Source organism: Lissotriton vulgaris, chromosome 4_1 (genome assembly GCF_964263255.1).
Source record: "Lissotriton vulgaris chromosome 4_1, aLisVul1.2, whole genome shotgun sequence".
Lineage (NCBI taxonomy): Eukaryota > Metazoa > Chordata > Amphibia > Caudata > Salamandridae > Lissotriton > Lissotriton vulgaris.
Genome location: NC_141691.1, coordinates 1,764,538,619 through 1,764,563,730, shown reverse-complemented (window position 1 = coordinate 1,764,563,730; position 25,112 = coordinate 1,764,538,619). Strand labels below are relative to the sequence as shown.

General features: G+C 46.0%; 1 protein-coding gene across 18 annotated transcripts in view; it reads left to right on the top strand.

The window, feature by feature from the left end:
- UBR5 (ubiquitin protein ligase E3 component n-recognin 5) overlaps positions 1 to 25,112 on the top strand; it is a 2,064,863-nt gene that overhangs the window by 823,313 nt on the left and 1,216,438 nt on the right. For all 18 annotated transcript variants that reach the window (XM_086966085.1, XM_086966077.1, XM_086966080.1 and 15 more), the window contains one exon: positions 1,847 to 1,998. In XM_086966085.1, coding sequence (XP_086822211.1) covers positions 1,847 to 1,998 — 152 coding nt within the window. The remainder of the gene's footprint in view (positions 1 to 1,846; positions 1,999 to 25,112) is intronic.

Below are 25,112 nucleotides of genomic sequence, written 5' to 3'. Positions count from 1 at the left end.
CGAGAAGCACAGGTGGGCAAAAGGTTCTGAAACATCTGTTTACAAGCTTAACCTCCTCTTCAACCCAACCACCACAATGAATAAAACCACAACCTATGAATCCATAAAAGATTCCTACTGCAAAATGAAATGATTACTTATCGGTAGGAGTAGTTTTGCAGCTTGACAAATTTTATGAATACACAGGCGACCCACCCACATCCCCAGTAAATAAGGCGACACAAGTAAACAGACTGTTAGTGTTCATACAGAACACTAACAGAAAGCTAAAAAAAAAAGACTGAAGATGGCGACCAAGGGTGAGACTTCTGCGTAGGACGTCAGAAGAGGATAGAAAAAGCTCCAAATGATAGGAACTGTTGACGACCAGCAACAAAGGAAAAATCAGAAAGACTATTACATATTAGAAATTCCTGACTCAGCCACTAGATGATAGAATAATACACAGCATGTGAATACAGAAAATTATTTATGCTGTAAAACTACTCCTACCGTTAAGTAACTAGTTTGTTATGAGATTATGGAGGTAGAAAAAAGGTTATACCTGTACCATATCATTCCAGCACCAAAATGTTGCCTTCAATGAGAGAATTCTGTGAACCAGTACATATTTCAACCTTGAAGAGTTTAATACTCATATTGTTTTTTCTTAGCAATAACATATTTAAGAAGAGTTGGTGAGCATGAAATCTTTACAGTTCAATAACACTAACTATCCATATGTAGAGATAAGGTAGTAATGAGATTTGTCCCAAAATTGCACCCAATTTAATTTCTCTGTTTCAAATAAAGAAAAGTCAGCAAAAACAGCCCTTCTTCCAAATCCAACATTCAGCCTGAATCTTTTCATACTTTAGGAGAAGTAATCATCCTATTCTGGAGACAAAAGATAAAGATTAAACCGTTTTTTACTTCGCATCACCTCACTATGTAGATGCCCAAATCACTAAAGCAGTAGGAAGGATAGTTCATACTCTTCATTGTTATTCTAATAAGATACTTGTAAAAGTCTTGAGCACAGTGCACAAGAAAATAGGGGTACAGACTAGTTTTCTTGGATAAAGTCTATCAATGATGTGTGCAGCAACAACATGAAGTATCTATTCATGCCTTCGGAAAACATTCTGTGAATATACTATTCAAGAAGAAAATACAGGCAGGTCTGACAGTAATAGATTTTTTTCTCTGCAGAACCTCCACATCCTCCTCAACAGAGGGAAAGACTCCTATACATTATCTATATATTTTATTTTGTGCAGCTCAAATATAGCCAAAAAACAGAACCGAGTCTGAGACAAGGATGCTCTTGGTAACTGCATCTGAATTTTAAAGAGTTTCACACTGCAAAAGTAACAGGTTGCTTACCTTTAATTGTTTTGCAGCTTGAGTCTGTTCTAGATTCACCTCCTAGATTATAGACATTTTGAATGCTGACGCCGTTTGCATTCTTGAGACATGACAAATGAAATCTTTTATGTACATTTCAATAAAGCACTGACTGGATGTTTGTGTCCTTCAGGTTATTTCTGCATATGATTTTTATTTTCTAAATTTCTATGATTTTCATTTGTTACTTTTTAATCCTACAGTTTTTGATTTGCGTTTGAAGAGGCTCTTGTGTATTGCATGTTTTGCTGGTTTCTCACTTTGGCTCAATGTTTTTAGAAGTCTTTTCTGTACCTTATCTTTCCAACATTTCCATCAAATAAGTTTCTTTGGCAAGTTTCAAATCTCATTCCTTATTACAACACCTTTTGGTATTGTTTCACTTTCTACATTTAAAATGATACATTTGCACTTCTGGCATAGTGTTATGTAAAGAAAATTAAATTTGATTCTTTCTTAGCTTACGGCTCCGTGAAATGATGAGGCGATCTCTGCGAGCTGCTGGTTTGGGTAGACATGAAACTGGAGCTTCTTCTAACGATCACCAAGATCCTGTCTCTCCTCCTATTGCTCCTCCAAGTTGGGTTCCTGATCCTCCAGCTATGGATCCTGGTATGACTTTTTTATTTTTTTTAGAAAGTATGATTTAAAAATGATCCTACGCTTTTTCAAATGCATGTAGTTTAATTATATAGTTATTGCTTCATGTTGATAAAATGTATACACATTACTTTGTATCTAATGAAAGGGCATAGGGATGGATTTAAACAATTCCTTTACTCGAAAAATGGTAACATTGCAGGATCATGTTAATTTGTATGCCTTTTAGAATGAAGTCAATAAATGTTAAATTCTTATTGGCAATATTTGAAAGTATTGGAAACAAAGAGGAGAGTAAGGAGTTGCGTCCGTGGTCGTCGGACGGGGAATACTCCTGATTCCCTGGTCAAGGTTCAAAAGAACAAATGGAGGAGTACTACCCGATGAGGGTAACTGAAGGCTTTTGTCCAAACCAAGGAAACATTGTTCCTTTGTTAGTAAACCCCTCACTCACCACCTAGTGGTGACTTGCTTCATCATCGGGGCCCACCCAAGTGGCCTAGCGTCACTTGGGTGTGCTTCAACACCTGCGTTTGCAGTGGAGCAGGTAGTGAAGTGTGGGGTGCGAACAAAAAAGAGTGTGAGTGTTAAAATTGTCCTGGTTAATGCTTTTATACAATGTTTAATAAAAAAGTAACTGGACAAAATTAAAAATATAGGTGAGATATATAGGTCTACCACTAATGGCAAATCTGGGAATGCACCAAAGGAATGCACCAAAATCCATGGGTGGATGTGTGCAAACTCCCACACTCCACCCATGGAAGGCCTCCCTGGGGCAGAGTAACGCAATGCAGCGATTTGTGCTGCGCTGTGTTACTCCAGATTTATCAAGTCATGTAGTGTGACTTGATAAACTTGACTTTAGTGTTGCGTCGCCCTTGGGCCACCAAGGGCGCAAGGGCAAATCAACACTATGATAAATATGGGCCCTAATATTTACACTAATAGTGCAATAAATGCACACCGTGGCCTCATTTTAGGGGGGATATGTTATTGGTGGAGATGAAATCCTCTGAAGGAAGCCAGACTTGCCCACTCGATTGGCCTAATTTGAGGTGGATGTTTGCACACTAACACTTTAAAAGATCACCAGGCTGGTGTACAATTCGATTGTGGAGTAGGCAGGTGGGTGCTCTGATGCATACAGGGATGTGAAATTCCTATAGCCCGATGCCCAGGACATATTGGTTGGGGTCAAGGGCAACAAGTTTTCATGTGTATTTTGTCCTTGGGACATGTAGGCCCAACCCCTGCAACACAAACCCTTTGGCGGCCGGTTTGCTGTACCACATTATGGATCCAGGAAGGGCACTGGCCGCAGTTAAGGTAATATTTTTGTTCATACATTAATGCTGTTCATACTTGTATTTATGGTTCATTAATTGAACGCCTTTTTATTATAGTGAGTGCTCGAAGTAATTGTTGTAAGCTCTGACTGCACTACTGATTGGTTCCAGTATAAACATTTTTACACGTTTACAAAGTTTAGCAGTATGAGGCTATGTATAATGCTCCCAGAATGCTCTCTAATTTGATACAAATATTTGCAGAAGCTTGAAAGCAAGAGGATGATTCTTTGTTTTTAAAATAAAATGTTCATAAGAAAATGAAAACGGGGAAAAAAACATTTTGCTAAATTACTGTAAAATGTCAGGTGCCATTTCTTTGCAGCATCATTTAGTAACATATGTTGATGCATGCTAGTATTTCCCAAAAATGTTAATAATGGAAAATCAATGTAACCAGTTTCAATAAGATTGTAGGAAACCAATATAAACAAGCATTGGCAAAGCCAGTAGGTCTGAAAGTGGTGGTCAGCTTTTTAGTTTCGTCAATGTGTGAATTGTTTTGGCATGGTTTTTGTAAAACCTTATTGGTGTGAGAGCTGCCAGGCCCTCACCATTATAACAAACATTGGCAAAAGCAAAAATTGTTTTTGGTCTCAAAAAGCACACACTGCCACAGTTTTTACTGGCATTGAACAAAACTACTTTGTGTAACGATATGCTCCTTGTGAAAGAGCAGAATGCTGTCACTCACAGTGAAGCCGCCGATGCAGAGAGAGAGAGAATTTGAATAAATGCCAAAGGTCATGGTCAACAGCAGACCAAATTAAGTGCCCAATTATCACGTTTCAAAAGTGCACCCATGGTGTATGACCTTGCATTAAGTGCAGCTATACAGCTTTCGTGAACTTCCAAAAATTGACAGAAGTAGGGCAAGAAATATTACTCCTAGAAAATATTTGTGAACTGCAGTGGAGTAGTGTGGCTCACTGGTTAGAGGCGGCAGACCCGAGAGCAGAGGACGGCCCGGGACCAGGGTTCGATTCCCGGCGCGGCAGGTTTCTGGACCAGGGTCAGCGGACTCGATAATTCTCTCGCCTCGGTGCCCACTTTGATCAGCGATCACACTCGGCAACTCTGGGCATTAGCTTGCCTCATCTTCACTAACGGCCCCACCAGACCGCCGGGGATGCCTGGTCTCACCCTGGAGATACCCATTAAGGGACCATCTCTCAGGGAAGCCAGGAAGGGTTTCGCAGCGGTCGAAGCGCCTTGGGACCCTACGGGTAAGTAGTGCGCTATATAAATGCCTATACATTTACATAAATTTTAGCATGACCAAATATGCATGTGTAGATTTGCTCATGCAAAAAGGAGTTTTTGCAAGTTCACTTTCCCTCCAACCACTTTTTTTCCCAACTCTGGAAGAAGGTTTACATCTGCCATTGTCAGGAGTAGATTTCCAACATTTCTCAACCTGGGAAAAGATTAGAGAAGAGTTGTTGAAAACCCTTTAAACATGCAAGTTAGTAGGTTTGAACAGACAAGTTATTCTAACCCTGTAACTATTGCATACCACTACCTTCAGCCCCAGCATGTAGATCTGCTGAAACGTGGCATCATAAGGGGATTGCAAGTATTCAAACACTACTATGGTATGAGCCCTGGCATATTCAGAGAGGCTATATCAGAGCTCTTATATAATGAGATTGCTGCCATAATTTGTCGCCACACTACATGGCACCAAAGGGTTAAGTGGATTTTATTACAGGACAAGCAGATTTATGAAGCAGCCTGCCCCATGGACAAGTAGATATTTTATTAAATTCCACACCCCTGTGCATAACTGGAGAGGCGTGTGGATGGGTGTGGTACTTTCACAGTCCTGCATGTTGTACTTGCCAGTCCATAGAAATATGAATATTAAGCATGTCTGCTTTTGGGTGGAGCGTAGAGAAGTAAAGAGTCGTGAGATCTCAAGGGAGTTCTGATGGGACATGCAGTCCTGTTGTCTGCCACCTGCCCCTGCCCTACCCTTCACCCTCCCTGTCACTCGGCACTATTCCACTGCCTCAGACATCTTGGTATGCAGTAATGGGGATGGGAGGCGTAGTAACTGAGGACAGGGCACTGGCCATTATCTGTGGATTGGTCGCCAGACAACCGATATGTCTGTAATGGACACAGAAGGGAGATCCGAGGATGCGTAGTAACTGAGGACAGCGCACTGGCCATTATCTGTGGACTGGTCGCCTTACTACCGATATGTCTGTAATGGACACAGAAAGGAGATCCGAGTTTCCAAATGCAGTTTTTCGCCTCCAAACTTGCTGAGAGCTGCCCGAAGTCTGCCTCAATCATACCAAGCTGTTCTCTGCCGTGGATAATGTTTCCTGACAGGGTATCAATATCTTCCCGGGTTAGTCGTTCTACCATAATTTAAAATATAATATCCCTATCAATAGACCGGCTCTGCTCGGCAGCTGCACTTGAACACCTGCCCTCTGGCTGCCAATTTTATCTCCTTGGAAAAAACACAGGAAGGAGGGTGTAGCACCTCGCTGTGCCATTGTGATGAGGAAGAACATTCATAAAATCATCCCGTTCCCTCTCCCCCGCCGTCCCCAGTGCCTAGCGAGCCCCCCCGCCTCCTCCCTATGTCTTTCTCATATTAAAAGAAAAAAAATTAAAATAAAGCTTAAAAAAAGTCTCAATACATTCAAAGAATCCCATCAAGCAAAATATGCAAACTAGATGCAATGAGTGTAAGAATTTGGTTGCAGTAATACAAACGTGCAGCCCACCTCTTTCCTTCTTTCATTTAGTTGCTTTCCCTGTGAAATGGATCCAAAACAAACAAACCCGCGAGTGGTGCGTGTGCCACAGCGAGACATGTGGTTTCACATGGCAGTGGTGTGGGTAACCAACACCAATAGGCTATGGGCGGAGCAATGCTTCCGCCTTTGGCCAATTGGGTGCTGTCGTTGATGAAGACGCATGCAAAGGCCAATAGCGTGGGCCAAAAGGAAAAGCACACGCACAAGCCAGTACGATTCCTAGATCAGTTTTCAAACCCCCTACAATGAGGTCTCTCGCTGCGCGTGAAGTGCTGTGCACTGCAACGCAGGCGCGAGACCTAAAATGTGATTACATGAAAATCACTATCAACCTGTCCCTCAGAATAATAATGTGCAATTCGTACATATCCTCCACGATACACAGTGCTGTCCTAGTTACATTTTGCTACATCATGCCCCATTGCATTATGGTGTCTTTAATTTCATGTATGCATGCAGCACATGTCATAGAGGCTCACATTAGAACTGAAATTACTGTAAAGTGCTTACTGGCTTAGAGAAGCTATTCCCTTTTGTATCCTATTTAATAAATCAAAATTCAAGTATAATTTGAATGAAAATATAATTCAACTTCAGTGCTTCTAAAGATGAATAAATAGTGTCTTAGAGTCGACCCATGTTCTCTCTGAACCTAATGTAACTTCAGTACGATGCACCTTTTAATTTGGCGATTGTAAAAGATGTGAAACCCCTGCAAAAGATGTGAAACCTCACTATGCATTGAAAGCCCTTTTAGGTCTAGTAATTTGAACAGAGTAGAGGTAAACTGGATTTGGAGACACTTTGGGAGAGGTACTTTTCACTTACCAGACTTGGAAGCAAGTCAGCCAGTCAACTCCAGATTCTCTTCTGAGTATATACGGCACGTCACAACAAAGTGTGGTGGCCATCCTGATGTTCGGCTGAAGAAATTACCCAGCAAGGAAGGCAAGAGTAATAAATTCCAAGTCACTAAGGATCAGAGTGAGTGCCCACCATGGATGGAAGCTAATCTAGTGCTTCGGACGGGTGTGAGAGCTTCAGATCAAAAAATAGAGGTGGTACCTAGTCCAAATGCACCAAAGGTTTGTGGTGACTTTTCAGGCACCTAATCTTCCATTGTACGAAAAGAATTCTGCTTTTTTTGGGGGCTGGCTGTTTTTCCTCTAGTGTACCTGACCGTCTGCTAAACCCTGATGGAGGTGCTCAACTTTTTAAAAAGTGATCTTTTACCACAGAACTTTGCTCTCAGATAAAAGAAGTGCATCAAAAAAGTATTCCCACCCGTCGTGAAGGTTGCTACTGCTTCCTTGGGCGAGCCATGATTTGACTGGTGATTGTGGCAGCAGCAGTACTAGTTCATTGGTTACAATACTTTTACCATCTCAACTCTGGTGAAAACGCTTACTAGTATTACCTATGAAAGGTTCATCTACTACCTTTTAAATGGGTACCTTTCATGTGTGTTCTCGTTCACTGTATGTAATGAATGGTGGGTGACCATGGATGTATTGTGTGCATGGGCTGTTCGAGATTGTTTCCTTGCAGACTGTTCTTTGACATTCGTAGACAAGATAGCCTGCACGTTTGCAGGATTCCTTCCCTGAAACTGGAATGAACTGTTGGACCTTTTGAGTGGGGTAGATGTTCTCTTTAATTTTTCAGTAAAGAATTCCCATACTCAGCGAAAGTCCCACTCTCTTAATTCGCTTGTATTGTATTGCTGTCTGTCGTCTAGTGACAGTGGCTTTTAGTTAGTCTTGGGCCAAAGCAGATCGTTGTCTTCACCTGCAAAAACCCAAGGTAAAGAGTCAACTTGTGCTTCGCCCTGCCTGGGAGATGGCTTTGAATTTTAATCAAAATGGCACTTTGGTTGGCTGTAGCTTCCTTTTTTGCCTCCAACTTGGATACTCCTCTCCTGAGGCAATTAACTTGAACATCATCTGGATTTTGAGGGTGGGCTGAAGCATTCCAAGGCCTAACTCTTTGCTGGTGATTGCCCTCACTTAGGTGGCGCTAAGTATGGATTCCTACAGTCCCTTTTAGGTTTGGCTGAAGTGAATCGGGACTACTCTACGAGTAGAGGAGCTGACCCCTGAATAGTACCTTTAAGATCTACTTATGTCCTGATAACTGACAGATGTAAGTGGAGGATGTCTTTAAGGGAGGTTTCGTAGAGCGAGCTGACCTGGATATAGACAGACTAACACATTGCATTATCTTCCGTGTGTAGTTGCAGAGACTTTCTTGCTTCATTTCCGATGCCGTTACTGTCCTGACCGATAGTGTATCTCATACACAGTTTTAAGAGGACAGGGAGACCTTTCAATCTCATCACTTCTGTTGGGGATTTCTGTCTTTGCTGGACTTGTACATCTTAATTCTGTAACAATTTTAGCCAAACGTCTGGCTTGTGGTCCCAGAGATCTGAGTTGTTTGTACACTTTTCATTCTGAACTGTTCCTGCCTGTTGGTATCCTGATATCCTGTTTGCTTGCACTGAGGCTCCCTAGCGCCTTGTATCTCCAGAGCGCCCACCCAGTGAAATTCTACTGCTCGCAGCGCTTGCTGCCAGGAGATTACAGAGGAGGGGATACTTGTGTGGACAGTGTTGCTGGTTAGTGCTGCAGGGCTGCGAGCGTGTGGTTTGCTGGACTCCGAGTTCCAGGAGTCCCTGCTCCGGACCCGCCCGAGTCACCTGGGCCGCTCTCCCTGTCAGCCACACCCCCTTCATTAAGATTCCAATAAATCTCGCATAGGACTTCCGCTGCGCGGGAGCGCGCGGGAGTGCGCCGGGAGAAGCCCGGGACAAGGGCGGGCCCTCTGAGGCCCTCAGAGGCACGAGAAGGCCAGGCTAGGCCAGTCCTCTAATATTTCTCTTTTTACATATTGTTGGGCCAGTTTACCCTTAACGGCTTGGTGACTCTCTTTGCTTGAGAAAAGTATTGGAATATCTGAGAGTACTATACAGATGTGATACAGTTTGTTTGTTCAGGTCTCGTTCTTCCGATATATATTTATTTGAGAAAAATTGTCAAGTATTTCTGTCTGTTTGTCGAGTAGTACTTTCTATCTTATACTTCACCACTCCCACTGATTGAGATGATGACAAAAAAATTAAGGTCTGGGAGAATATTAGTAGGAAGATCCTGCTCTAAAACCAGATCGAATCCTCTACGTAATAAGATTAGCCAGGCTACGCATTTGAAAAGTACTTGTCAGCTGTTTAACCTTTGGGAAAGGGGTAAGAATAAAGCTACAGTGGTAGACAATAAGCCTGAGGATAGTAAGGATTCTGGAGCTATTCACTTAGAATTGTTACCTAATATATCGGGAGTGATGCCAGTCGATAAAAAGGTAATTGTGGATAACAATGCAGTCGCAACAAGTGTAGTACCTATACTATCTGAGTGCGGTTTCTCACCACCTTTATTTTCCACAATGAAAAATAACATTGATTTAGCCCCAGAAGTAATTATAAAAACTAGGAAAGACATAGAACAAGATATTTTACATAAAGGGAAAATTCCATATGATGGCCATTATATAGAACACACATCACCAATAAGAGATTCTTTCAACAACGGCTTGTCTCCTATGGTCCTGGATAAGGATCTATGTCAAAGATACGTAGGGACTGACTTGCCCAAAGACAAAATAGATTTAAAAACACCTGTAACATCAACCCACGCTGGCTTACAGCTCTACAGTAGCACCCCTTCCAAGTCCTCACACACAAATTTTTCTATAAGCCCCAATCTAAATTTGACCGGGATAAATGCACTACAACTCCAGGGGATAGATAAACCTAAATCTGATTCTCTCCACATATTAGAACACTTACTATCGTCCATTTTACAATTATTGGAAAAATTTGTGGGGGGCTCAGACTGTGTACTAGATACAGTGACCCAAATCTTGAAAGTTTTATTGGGCACTCGAAGCGAGAAGGATGTAGTCCTAAAGAAGCAGTCCTCTTTAGTACAAGACGAGGTAGTAATAAAAGATCAGTTACCTATAGTCATTGATGATTCAAGAATAGTAAATGAGGAAGCAATGATAAGTGCTATTCATCCACCCTCTATTTTAAATTGCCCACCAGCAGATGACTTAGAAATAAAATCTTATGAGGAACTTCAGCCAAAAACTGGGCATGATCTTTTCCCAATTTTTAAGAGCCATCAGGGAGAAGGTGATAGAGAGGTGGATGCTGTCCTGGAAGAGAGTAGCAATAAAGGGAAATTAGAGAAATTAAAAAAGAATGGAAAGAAAAAGAGGAAATTAATAAGACGGATAGAAAAAAATAGGCGGTGGAAAATCGTTTTTAGAAATCATCTAAACTCCTCTATATGTAAGGAGGTGCATCAATCCCAGGTGGTAGTTGAAAATGATAATAACCCCGAAAATAAGATCACTAAGGAAATTACTGTTCCTCCGCCTCCGGCCACTCCAGTACTAATAACTTCCTCTTCCCCCTCACCTATAACAATTAATGCAAATACCCTCCCTCAACCAGCTATCATTAATATGGATATAATGAGGACAAAAAATACATTATCTTTGGGACAGGAGCAAATCCCTCCCGGCCACGTAGTTCCAATCCTTAATCCCCTAGCGACATCCTTTGCGGGAATAGTTGCACGAGGTGTCTCATTAATAGAGGCTAAGGAGAAAAGCATTGACACCGTATGGGTAGAATTTTCTCCCCTTTTTGATGTTGAATGTATTTTGAATAGATCCCTCTTGCTTAAATATTTTCAAGAATCGGCTAACCTGAAACTAATACAATCAGCTGATCTAGACAGGGTACAATTACTAAAATCAGAGGTGGGGATGATAACAAGGGTGAAGTTTCACTCTAAACTAGTAGCTAATTTAATTCTGCAACGCTCAGAAGATCTACAGTGCAGAGGGATGGACGTAATTCCGGTGTTAGGGCACAATAGACAAAAAAAGTCCTTAAACCCCAAATTTGTCAGAAGTCTCCTTTCTCTCTGCTGCAAGTAGCAACAGGTAGCATAAATAATGTAGGTGAGCTTACAGAGTTAAAAATAAGTTGGAGATGCATTCTGTCCATTGCTTACCATTGTCTTTGTGTTTGGTAACTCACATTTGCTTGCCTTTAATTTGTTGGCTTTATTTGTAATAGGCTTTCCAGCTTGAGTTAGTCCCTTCCCTGTCCCATACCCTGTTAACCGTATTCTTCTACCAGTACTCGCTTTCTATAAACCGGTCTTTAAATCTTGCTGTTATCTTCTCAACTTTGATGTGCATTCAAAGACAGAGGTCAAATGTCAAGCTCCGTCTTACGAGGGAGCTTAGTGTTTACTTTTCTTTCTCCGACTTCAAAATGAAAGAAATTATGTGACAATCAGGCTGGCTACTGGAGGTGTGCTGGAGGAAGGCTGTACAATGTTTGTTGTTTTTTAGCACAGAAATGTTTTAAATGAAAGGGGGCTTGAAATAAACCCTTCAAAAGCAAGGGGGCTTGAAATAAACCCTTCAAAAACAAAATTTATGATCCTTAACCCCAAGCCAAAAATTGCCCAAACCCTCGCCTGGGCTCAACATCTCTGGAAAGGGTTTACACAATAGAATACCTCGGAATAACCCTAAACCAGAATCTAACATGGTCGGCCCACATAACAAAAGCAACCACAAAACTAGCGCAGAGGGCGGGAGGCATCACAAGAATTGCTAGGAAATCCCCTCTTCGCCCGCTGGCACCTGCCATCCATATTTATAAAGCTCAAGCTCGGGGGGAATCACCTATGGGGGCGAGCTCTGGGGACATATCTTGTCACACACTATCCAGGCCACAGAAAATAATTTTATTAGACAACTGGTTGCACTCCCCCCAAGCACCCCGCTTCTCCCGCTAAGATTGGACCTGGCACTGCGACCCATCACTGAGGAACTGGGCCTCAAACCGCTGACCTATTGGCGTCGTCTGTGGAGTAGTCAAGACCTTGCTAACTACAGAAATGAGTTACAGGAATTTCTTAAGTTACCCAATGCCACTAAAATCCCCTGGCTAAAGTACATCAGGAGTATGTGCACGACTCTCGGAGTGCCAGAGTTATGGACAGACCCAGAAACTGCGTCCGTAAGGATCTCCAGAAAAGCACTTTCCAACCTATTTTACAGCTTCATGCTCCAAAAAATACTGAACACCACCCGGGAAGGGTCTCTAACCGACCTCTTCATCAAATCAAAAGACTCTTACCGCCATGAATGCGTATTAGATGGCATGACACCAGTGTTCGCACGGAAGATCTACCTGCAATGGAGGTACGGGTCTCTCCCCTTAAGGTCTTTCACAAAATCTTGGGTTGGCCGATTGGAGACAGGGGCGTGTCCGGTTTGTGCATATAAATTGGAAAGTGATTTGCACGTGGTTTTATTCTGTAGAGCCTACAGCAGAATTAGGAGCTACTGGTTGGTACCTCACTTAAAAAATCTGGGATTCATAACATATGCCCTGGCCTACAGAGTTTTAAAGACAGATCTATCTGTGCCAACAGTGTTTGCTATGGCAAAATTCCTGACTGCAATGTGGCGAGTGCGTGCACGAATAATCAAGGACACTATAACCGTGTGAAATATCTTTTTTATCCTTCTTACAATTGGTCTAATTGTGTTTAAAATTTTTTTTTTTTTATTTTACCTAGCATCGGCATAACCATCTCTTTCGGAAACTGTATTTTAAAAGACAGCATATCTGTATAATGCTTTTTAAATTGTTCAAAATGACTAAATTAAATTGTATATCATTTATGATCTTCCATGATCGAAATAAAGATTTTTGAATTGAAATTGTTTTAAATGCCTGTTCATTAACTGTGCAGGTAATTCCAAATATCTCAGAATTTGAAAAGCACAAATGAAGCAAATTTGTTTGGGTAATTCTGAAGTGTGTTAGAAACAAATAATTTAATATGATCAAAACCAATCAATATACTCTGCTCTGCATCACCTCGCTCTGCTGCGCCCTTTTCAGCAGCACTGCACTTCCTCGACATTGAACTCTATGTCTTTCTATTCCACCACACTGCTGTCTATGCCACTTCACTCTACTCTAAACCACTCAATTGCATTCTACTCCAGTACACTTTACGCCTCTACACTCTACATAGCATCGCTCCTATACACCAATCCACTCTAATTCACTTAGCAGCACTGCACTCTATGACACTTATGCTCCACTGTACGCCATTGCAATCTACCCGACTCCTCTCTATTCTACTATACACCACTCTACGTCACTATTCTACACCACTTTGTCTACTTAGCTGTACTCTTCGCAATTGCACTCCTCTCCTCTTTACTCAAAACCAATACTCTCTATGCAGTGTACTCTGCACCACAGCATATGTACGCCACTATACTCTAGAAGTGTGGCTCAGGGGTTAGAGGCGGCAGATCCGGAAGCTGAGATCGGCCCTGGACCAGGGTTCAATTCCCCGCCTCAACGGGGCTTGGGCTCAATAATTCCACGGACTCGATAATTCTCGCTCCGGTGCCTACTCGACTCACGGGTTCACACTCTGCGACTCTGGGCAATAGCTTGCTTAATCTCCACAACGGCCCCTCGCGGCGGGATGCCTGGCTTTCACCTTGTGGATACCCTGCCGGGGTTATCTCACAGGGGAATACCAGGACGGGTTCCCTAAGCAAGCGCTTAGATGCCTGCGATGTGGGTGGTTTGCGCTATATAAATACATGTACATTTAAATTTACATTTACAACACTCTACACCACTGCACTCAAAACCATTGCACTAGATACCACTCTACACCACTGTTCTCTATGCCACTAGTGTCTGCGCCACTCTGCACTATGCCACTTCACTCTACACCACTGCACTCTGTTCCACTCTGCTCTGCGCCACTCTGCTCTGAAAGAAACAGCTAGTGATAGATTCCTTACCTTAGAAATATCCCCAGGCGTCAGACAGTATCCGGAAAGTTTTTTGTCAGCAGTACCTCTGCGCATCGGAAGGTGACGTCAGTCGACTCCGCGTCCGTAGTTGGCGTCGTGTTCACCGGGATGACGTTGCGGTAGCTACTTAGACATCAGTTCTTTCTTTTTGAGTCATCACGACTCCTGGTGCACGTAGGGATGCCCAGTTTCAAGGCTTGCGGTTCCTGTACCCGACTGATGTCAGTGACGGATCCGCACTGCGTGTGCCTCTTTTGCATGGAGCGTGACCACGACCCCAAGTTGTGCTCCGACTGCCAGTCCATGGCTCCAAGACTTTGCGGGAGTGGTCCCGAAAACTTCTTGAGCGCTGGCAGACGGCTCTGCGCCGCTCGATGTCCCAGTCACAAGGGAATCGAGGGGCCATCACCACTCGTCCTCTAAGTCTTCACACTCGGGGTCAGGTAAGTCGAAGCACAAGAAGTCGAAGAAGCATCGCTGACGCGACCAGGGATGCGGGTGGTGCTCCTCCTGTCTCTCCATGTGTGGAACCTGTAGAGTTGACTCAGTTTCCCTCCCTTCCTGGGACCCAGAGCGACTCCTGCCCAGCTTCATAAGTTTTATGAGGCGATGCACGCCATCTTTGGGCAGCCGGAACCCGCCAGCGTGCCTTCGGGTAACGGACTTGGTTGAGGGGCTTAGGCCTTCTCCGCCTGTGGCTCTGGCGTCTCAGGCCCCCCTTGGATCTAGGCCTGGATCCAAACCGGCCGATCTCATTAAGCCTTCACCGGTGCCCCTACCTCTGGCACCGCACCCGACGACAGTCGTGCACCTGGCCGGCGTCTACCCCGGTCTCCAACCTGATGTGGACACAGAGCCGGACTGACGTTGCCGGATCCGGCGCCAAGCGGAGTTTTTGTGCCCCTGTTAACTCCTGGGGTCCTTTTAAGGCCAGATTGGCGAGGAGTGACCCTATGACTGACCAGTTGGAGTATGACCCAGACTGGAGAGATGTCCTGGGGGATGGCAGTGGCATTGATACCTCTTCGGACTATGGCATGTCATCTCCTCCTACCGTAGCTACAGAGGAGGGAGCGTCATACGCAGTTGTGTTGCATAGCGCGGTAGAGGCTCTCAACTGCGAGCTCCCTACAGTGGCGGTCAGGAGTAACCTCCTGGCAGAGGTGCTTAAACCGCAAGTGTGCTCTTAGGAGCACCCTGCTGCTGTTTAATGAAGCCCTCATTGACATCATTTTTGGCACCTGGTCCAGGCCCAACACGGGGGCTCCCGTGGATAGGATGATTGCTCGCGCCCCCTCCCGGCCCCGGGCGACCCCACTTTCCTCTCCTAAGATCCCACCCTGAGAGCTTGGTGGTCAAAGCCTGTACTTCTAAGAGCGCATTCCCTAATGCTCCACCAGATAGGAAGTCCAAGAAGCTGGATCATCTTGGGTAACATTTTTTCTTCCCCAAGCTTGTTACTGTGGTCGGTAAACACTGCATGTCTTTTGGGCCGTGATTCCCACTCTGTGTGGGACATGGTTGCGCAAGTGCTGTCTCAGTGTCCGGAGGAAGCCCAGACAATGCTCTCCCAGGCTGTTGCAGCTGGGATTGATGCAGCAAAGTTTACCATCCGTTGTGGACTGGGGACCGCCAACTCTCTAGCCATGACGATTTCCACGTCAGTAGCCTTCCGACGCCATGCCTGGATGAGATCGACTGGCTTTTCTGGGGATCTTCAGATTACCCTCATGGACATGCCCTTTGATGGCAGATGTTTTTTTGGAGACAAAGTGTACAACGATCTAGAGCGTTTCAAGGACTCCTGGGCTACGGCCAAGTCCTTAGGCTTCTCCAGCTGCCCTGCGCAGTCTGCTTTTCGCCTCTTTTGTGGCTATGAAAGGGGTTCCCCAATACGTCCCGCCCAGAGCCACATGCCGGCGCAAGAACCACCGCCTTGGTTCCGGGGGCCAGTCCACCAATCCTGTGTGGGATTTAATGTAAAATGCACAACAGAGGGCATCTTAGAGATTCCCCCTGAAACTCGACCCACTCCTAGTGACCTGACTGAGTGGCTGCTTAGGCTGCCGCCACCAAACACGTTTCTGGACCCCTGGGAGCTTGCAGCTCTCGGGGTCCTGAAACAATGCACATCTTAGGACGAGGTGCCAAGCCTCCTCCCCCCGGATGGGCAGGGTTCACGAAGGAGAAGCTTCAAAGGCATGCCGCCTTTGTGCGCCTCTCCAGACCATTTGCTGCTTTCAGCAACTGGTTCTAACCCCCCCCCCCCAATTTGGGCGGGAGAACCGGCGGGAAAAACAAGTGAGGAAGAGAGGTGTGCACAACCTCGAGTCCCCGCCATTTTGAGGATGGGGGGCGCCCAGCCAACCATCGACAGGCTCCTGCCCCCATCCAACTGGAATACCTGTAACGCCCCTAAATTTCGTATTTAGGGGCACCTTGAATCTTTCTTCCTCAGATCCAGCAACAACCAGAAAAGATCAGAAGGACAAAAAGCTGTGCAGAGCTAACAAGAGGACGACGCCCACTGACTTGGCCCCAGCCCTACAGGCCTGCCTCCCCTCGAACTTGGTCCTGCTAAAACCCTGGCGTGTCTAGCAGCTAGCAACATCTGAGACCCCGGAGGACCTGTCTGCCTTCACTTTCCATACTGTTTCTCCCGTGAACACCGGATGTGTTTAAACTGCAGCTTCTGGTGCCAACGAGAAACCGCAAATCCAGCCCACTCTGCACACGCCGAACCCGGCCCTAGCTTAAGTGGAAAAATACCACGAGTAGGTCCCCCTGGCGATCCTGACCCGAGATCCAGTGACCCATGACCTGCTTCAAGCCTCCAGACGACGCCTGCAGCCTCAATCCAGAGGACCCCCCTACCGTAACCAGAGCGGGTAAAAAAATCCGACATCCAAAGGCAGCCCTGCACCCGACTCCCCCTGGCCTTGTGTGCCCAAACCAACGGTGCGTAACCAACCCTCAACATCCCAACTTACAGGATGTTGAGGGTTGGTTAGGCACCGTTGGTTTGGGCACACAAGGTCGGGGGGCGTCTGGTGCATGGGTGCCTTTGGATGTCGGTTTTTTTTACCCGCTCTGATCACAAAGTGGTGGTCGCACCTGGAAGATCCTCGTCCCAGAGTCTGCAGTGTTTCTTTGTCCTAGACTGAAAACAACTGGGCACCCAACCTCAAAACAGCACCCTGCACCCGGCCGCCCTAGTGCCTCTGAGAGTGCACCTTTGGTGCTACTTTGGTCCACAACTTGCCCTGAGCTTAACGCTAAGATCTTTGCTCCCACAACCCATTGGCCTGCTTGCCAGCAGCCACCAACTGGAGGTCCCCTATACCCAATTGAATAACATTGGGCCTCAACTCTCTGCATCCGGCTCCCCTAGTACCGCTGAGGGTGCAATTCCAGTGCATCACTGAACCTGGGTGACCCCTGAGTCTAACCCCAGAACCTTAACTTCCACAGTTGTTTACTTACCTGCTAACCGATAACCTGTTTTTCCTCCGTAGGATAACATCGACAATTTTCCATTCAAAAAACTACTTAGTGTCGAGTTTTGAAATGTAAAAATATTCTTTAAAAATCGCACGAATAACAAAAACGCATTTACTCACCTGTTTACAGCAAATGTCCCAGTGCTGAATCTAGGCATCCAGCACTGAATTAGAAGAAGTAACGTAAAAGTTACTTATCTGCAATTTATCGAAAAAGCCTATTCATGCCAATGTACTGTATTTGCGAAGTGTTGCATACTACTGCTCCCTTGTAAATTAAACAAAGTACCATTCCTTTTGCATTTTCAAACAGTTCTATATCCAGTAACGTATTACTGAAAAGTATTTAATGCTTACCTGTTCCAGGCTTGCTTGGTTCTAAAAATAAACAGTATATTTTTTATATAGAACAATTGGCCTAGAGTTCAGTTCTTGAGTGTGTGAATTAATTTGCTGACTGAGTGTGTACATCAAATGATTAACACTTTTCTTTTGATACTACCTTACTGCTTGACCAAGCTACCACTTTAGAGAGTAAGGTTCGATCCAACTGTATCCTCTGCCTACCTCTGGGGACACTTGGACTCAATACACACACTATACCTCATTTTTTTATAGTATATATAGAAGCAGCTTCTTACAGATGCTTGCTTTGGTCTTGTCCGCCCTTGACCCTGGAGACTGGTTTGTAGCGTAGGACTCTCAGGTCACTTACTTTCTCATCCCCGTCCTGCCGGCCAACTGACGTTACCTGCGGTTCTCGGTAGGCCACAAGCACTTTCAGTTTACCGTGCTCCCCTTTAGCCTTACCTACACGCCTCGGGTATTCACGAAAGAGATGGCCGGTGTCGCAGTGCATCTTCCCAAATCAGGGGTTCCAGTCTTCCCCTTTCTCGACGACTGGCTGTTGAAGGCGGGCTAGGCCTAGGCTTGTTGGTTCCCACTTCCAGACTATGGCTGACCTCCTACATTCGCTGGGTGTTGCAAAGTCATCCTATGCCCTGGGCACCCCCCCACCCCCAACTTTTTGCTGACTGATACTGGTGGTAACTGATTTTGACTGACTGTGCTATGCCTAACCAGGCCCAGGGCCATTGCTGAGCTGAAAGGAACACAGAATACAGTTAAAACACCCAACATACACTAGTGTACACTATGGTTTGGTGGGGTACCCCTGTAATTGGCATGACCTACTCATAGGCCACTAGTATATAATAGGGCAGGGGATTGCAACTACCTAGAAGTCCCCAGTACCCTGAGGCATGGCAGTTTAGAGGCCAGCAGCTTTTTGCTGAAACCAGAGGTCAGTTTAAAAGCAGCACTGGGTGCCAGGACACCTTTTAAACAATAAATTGTGCCCAACTCGACTTTGGTGGTAGGGGCACTTAAAAATGGAAACCTACAATGTTTTGGCATTTTAGGGACCCCCAGGTATCCCAAGGGCGGGGGTAAGTTATGCATAAGTGAAATGAGTTTTTATATGCCTGGGTAAAGTAAAATTTCACATTTCACTCCCCACATTGTGTTAAAGTGCAGCTCAAATTCGACTTTGATGCTAGGAGCACTGGGTAAGGAAGATCTGCAATATTTATGCAGATTCAGAACCCCTAAAGTCTCCCCTAGTTGCACAGTGTGTGGGGGTCCTGTAGAAATTAGGAAAATACTTATAAAATAAGTTTTTATATGCCATGGTGCTAGAAAACTGGCCCAAGTCATTTTCCCCATTGTAAACCCCATGGCCCTTAAGTTAACATGGTAGGAAGTTATTGATTAATAAATATTGATAGGAGATGACTAGCCGGACCATTCAAAGCCTTCCCAGAATGGTAGTAGTAAATCCAACAATATTATATTGTTTTTTTTTTTTTTTTTTGGAAAACCTTTATTGGAAGTTCAAAGCACACAGCTATTCAGCCTTACAACCCTGGGGCTAGGCAGCATTATAAGAAACGGATAAAAGGTGCGCACAAATCAAATCAAGGAGCACATCAGGTTTAATTTTATATTATAAATATGAAAAACCTAAAGAACAAAAAGAAGGGAACAGTGAAAGAAAGAAGTGGCAAGGTACAACACACAGGCGGCAATGCACGGATACAGGGGGCGGGCGGGGCCAGGTAGCTCACTGTAATAACCATACTGGAAAGGCATACAAAGTGGGGGGGGGGAAGAAAAGCAGGATTTCGATGAAGGAAAGAGTTGGGTGGAAGGAAGGGCTAGGGAGAGAGACGAACCTCCAGCGGACCTGCATCGGGAGGCGCACAAAGATCACCTCTATATTCGTTCCAGGCCCCCAGACGACTCCCCACCTCCTGGGCTTCCCCCGGGCCACATACACGGTCTTCTACCGGAGCATGCACCAATCCATATTGGTCTTCCACAGTTCAACAGTGGGGGGAGTCGGGGCGCCCCACTTCTGGGCAATATCTCGCTTGGCCACCATGTTCCCCAGTGTGACCCACTGAGTTTGGGCAGTATTGTAATCAGTCGGACCCCACACATCCAGCAAGCAACGCCGAGCTTCCGCAGGCAGATCCACACCAGTCACCTCACGCATAACCGCATGCACCCGTTCCCAATAAGAAGCAATAACCTGGCACTCCCAGATGGTATGTATGAAAGTGGCCAGTGCACCGCACCCACGCCTACAAAGACCGTCCACGGAGAGCCCCATGTGGATCAGTCTGGGGCCGGTTACATAGACTCTGTGGAGTATCTTCAATTGAACTAAGCGAAGCCTTGCCGAAATTGCCACTTCTTTGGGAGAAGACACCGCACACTGCCAATCCTCATCATCCAACTCAATCCCATCTCGCACCCACTGGTCCCTCACATTCAACAACAGGTCCGTCCGAACATTTATCAGCTTTTTGTAGGTCAGGGAAATGGCACTATCCGGCATGTGGCCGTCCAGCACCCTGTCCTCCAGCGGGGACGATTCGGGGACCTTCTCACCAACTGGCAGTGCAGCCGTAAGGGCATGTCGCAGTTGGGCGTATCTGAAATACTCTGTGGCACCCAGTTGAAACTCAGCTTTCAGAACATCAAAAGACTTGATCTCCCCCCTGGCCATCACATCAGCCACCTTAGAAATTCCAATGAGGTCCCACCGGTCAAACCCCTTCGTGTGCCACAACTTCCCCAACAAGTCAGAATCATAAAGTGGAGTGGCCATAGTAAGTCTACCCTTCCATCCCAGTGCTTTCGTGATGGCCCTCCAAATGTGCACAGCAGTCTTGGTGGGGCCAGTCATTTTCCCATCCAGAGATCTTGAGTATAGCGCTCTGTAATACATCCCGTCATTCAAGAGCCAACGATCCATGGCGTACCCCGGACTCTCCGCCGGTCCATAAAAGCCATGATTAAGAGCGGCCAGTTGAGAGGCCCAGTAGTACGGGCGGATGTCAGGCAGGGCAATGCCTCCATCGTACCAGGGGACAGTCAGTTTGACAACAGCGATACGCGGCCTACCCTCCCATAAGAGGGTCCGCTGCAGACCTTCAATTTCCCTGAAGTATTTGGAAGGGACGGGATCCTGTGTGTTTTGGAGCGCGTATAAGAATCTCGGCAGGGACATCATCTTGAACAATGCAGCGCGGCCCAACAGAGACAGCGGCAACCTTTTCCAGCCCTCCACGTCGCGTCTGGAGGCGCGCAAGAGGGGGAAGCAAGTTGTTAGTGTACCGTGCCCGGGCATCCGTTGATATATAGATACCCAGGTACCTAAACCCCTGATGCGCGACCTGTATAGCACAACCCCTAGGAAGACGTGGGGTGTCTCCACTGAGCACGTAGAGGTAGGACTTTGACCAGTTAATAACTAGGCCCGAATATCCTCCAAAAGTACTCAACACGTCAAAAGCCACAATCAAAGACCGACAGGGGGAAGTTAGGTAGAGCAGGATATCGTCCGCATACAATGAGACTCGGTCCTCCAAGCCCGGCGACCACTTAATCCCACAGATGTCAGGGTGGGTACGTATCCAGGCAGCGTGTGGCTCAAGCGCTAAAGCAAAAAGGAGTGGCGACAGCGGACAACCCTGTCTGGTACCCCTGCGCAAGGCAAAGGAGGCTGACACCCGGCCGTTGACCGTTACATTGGCCATCGGGGAGGCGTAGAGAAGCCTGACCCAACCAATAAAGTCGGGGCCAAACCCAAACTTAGACAACACCGCCCACAAATAATTCCATTCAAGGGAATCAAACGCCATTGTCGCGTCCAGTGAGGCCAGGACGGTCGGCTCGCAGAGTTTGTTCACCCGCGCCATGACAGCGTGAAGCTTCCTAAGATTGAGAGCGGTGTTGCGATGAGGTATAAAGCCCGACTGGTCCGGGTGAACCAAGTCGGCAATCACACCCACCAGCCGGTTGGCCAGTAACTTAGCTAGAATTTTGGGTTCAGCATTGAGCAGGGAGATCGGGCGGTACGACCTGCAAAGGTCCTTGGGCTTTCCCTCCTTATGAATAACCACAATAGTGGCCAATCGCTGGTCCAGCGGAAGATCACCAGCTTCACGAGCCTCCAGAAACATGCGCCTCAGGGGCACAGCAATGGCGTCAGCCTTAATCTTGTAAAGCTCCACCGGCAGACCGTTGGGACCGGGAGCCTTGCCAGAGCGCAAAGAGCGTATCGCAAGCGCCACCTCGTCCGCCGTAATGCCCCTGTCCATGTCGTCATGCTCGGTGTCCGACAGGCAAGGGAGCTCAACTCCCTCCAGAAAAGAGGCCTAGTCCGACTCAGTCAAAGTGGAGACCGAGGTGTAGACCATCTCAAAGTAGTCAGCAAAAGCTGAAACGATTGCGCTGGGGTCAGTAACAACCACCCCGTCCTCACCCAGAACCTCGGGCACCACGCGGGAAGCCATCTCCTTCCTATCCAACCAGGCAATAAGTTTGCCCGCCTTGTCCCCTGCATCGTAGATCCTCCCTTGCTGTTCTCTGCCCATCGCCTTGGCAGCGTCAGTGGCAGTGGCCCGGTACTCCGACTGCTTTAAGGAGAGGGCGTGTAGCAGGTCAGGCGTCGGATCCGAGTTCAGTTGAGAATCAAGGTCCTCAATTTCCGACTCCAACCGCACCATGTCCTCATCCCTGCGTCTGCGCACCTCGGCTATTAAGGAGAAAGCTTCTCCTCTCAGGACAGTTTTAAAGGCCTCCCACAGAGACAAGGCCGACGATACCGAGCCCGCGTTCTCGGAGAAATACAGGTCGATCGCTTTAGCTAGGAGGTCACGAGTTTTAGGAATGCGAAAGTACCAAGGATTGACCGGTGCTACTCTGGAGGCAGCCACAATACCAAAGTCAAACGACACCCAGACCGGGGAATGGTCCGATATGCCTCTGGCCATCAATCGGGCCCCGGAAACGGTCGAAGCCTGGACCGCCGGAGCCAAGATATAGTCAATCCTGGAGAGGCTACCGTGCGCGCCCGAATGAAAGGAGTACTGCCGCTGGACGGGATGGAGAAGTCGCCAACAGTCAATAAGACCCATGGTGCTCAAGAAATTTGGGAGCCATGATTGCGCACTGCGAAGATCTCTGGATGGAAAACGGTCAAGGGTCCCCGACACCACCGCATTAAAGTCCCCACCAACTACGAGCAATCCCTCCGGCAGGCCCAAAATGGCGCCGCCGAGATCCTGGAAGGTGGTCGTCTGCAAACCGTGGGGGACATAAACAGAAACCAAAACCAGTGTGCGCCCCTCCCACCTACCCACAACAGCAACGTAGCGGCCTCTGTCGTCAATCACCCTAGTCTCCACCTCCAAAAGGAGAGACATGCGCACCATAATCCCCACCCCTCGGGATCCCGAAGAGAACCCCGAGTGAGCCACCATCTTAAACCCTTTCCTATTGAGTGCGTGGCACGTATTACCAATGAGATGCGTCTCCTGTAACAGAATAACATCTGGTACACACCGTTTAAACATTTGCAGTACCACCCCACGTTTAATGCGATCCCCCAGCCCATTCACATTCCAACTCAATACGTTGAGCGTCTTACCCCCCATCATCAAAGCACCGCCCCACCCGCCACCCCCAGAAAACAGCTACCGCAACATAGTAAACAGGAGAGTGGTCACCTTGCCGTAAGAGAAAAATATTATATTGTTGATATTTTCCTAAAGTGTACATACAGGAAGTTATAAGACTTTCTTGTTTGTAAGTCCAAATTCAGCCTTCCAGTGGTATGCCCTGATTGGTCAAAGTTAAGTGGATTGGCCTGGCTGCTTAGAAGAGCTGATAAAGAACCACTGTGGTTAACCACTCTGCTGGGAGTGCAGTGTGCTGGTCTGTAGGAATGCCAGGCCAGTGGGGTGCTTTTCAAAGGCAGAGGCGAGGCCTTTATGAATTTGGAAGATTGGTGAACTCTGGAACAAAATAATGTCACACTCTACAGGATGTGGTCATAACTTTGAGGAGTTGCCCTGCTCTCATTGGTCAGAAGTGACCTGGTGCTTGACCGAGAGAATTTTTTATAAGTATCTGAGAGGGGCAAAGCCCTCCAGATCTGCTGCTTGAAACTTACTGAAGCAAGAAGTGCCATGCTGTGAAGTTTTGCTGTGCAAATATTTCTAAGGCCGGACCTCTGAAGACTGCACCAACTGAAACTGCAGCCCTGTGGATTACCTTGTTGCAAAAGGACTAAAGAGTGGACTCCCTGCAAGCTACAGGTTAACAGAGCTCACCTGGCCATCCCCACAAAGAATTCCCAGCCTGGAGTACCAGTGGATTTGTAAGGGTTTTGTTCAAGTGGATTGCGGAATTGAAGTTTCACACTTTCAAGGACCCTCTTGGAGATTCCAGAACCTTGGATTGTGTGTTGGATACTTTGGGACCCGCAAGCAGAACTTCAGGAAGGAGTTTTAACTGGCCCCCGCCTGCTGGAGAAGGCGCAACACCTTTGGTGAGATTCTCCAGAACAATGTTTTAAGGTGTGTCAGTCAGAGAAAACGAAATGACTAAAAGGGTCACTGTTGGTTTCTAAGCACTAGAAAGTGACTTGTATCTTTAAAAATTAATATCTCGGTTTCTCTACAGTGGATTATTTTCGTTTTGGTGTCATCTAAAAGAGAAAAATATTACACATTTTTATAAATTGGTGTTGGATTTTTATTTTGTGTTGTGTCGGCGCTTGTCTTTACATGAATGATGAATTGTTGTTCTGTCTAAATTTGAATGTATGTTTTATGTGGGAGTGAGTTAGTGGTTGTTTGATTGAATGATTGAATTGAGTGTTATTTTGTCATCATTTTATGTGGTTTTTGGGCTGATGTTCTTCTCTTTTGTATTGTCTAAACAAGATGACATTTTATATGTAATGATGATCAAAATGAATTTTGTTGTGTCTTATCATTATGAATATGTGAATACTATCTAAAATTATTATAAATGCAAAAAAATAAATATTAAAAAGTAAACAGCTGTTCTGTGGGTGTCTATGGTTGGTTTTACATTTTGGAACTCCTCTGTCCTTCTTATACATTGGGGATGCCCTTCTTCATGTTGTTGAATATCAACACCTGATGAACTCCGCCCCAGGGGAATGATGGATCACAAAT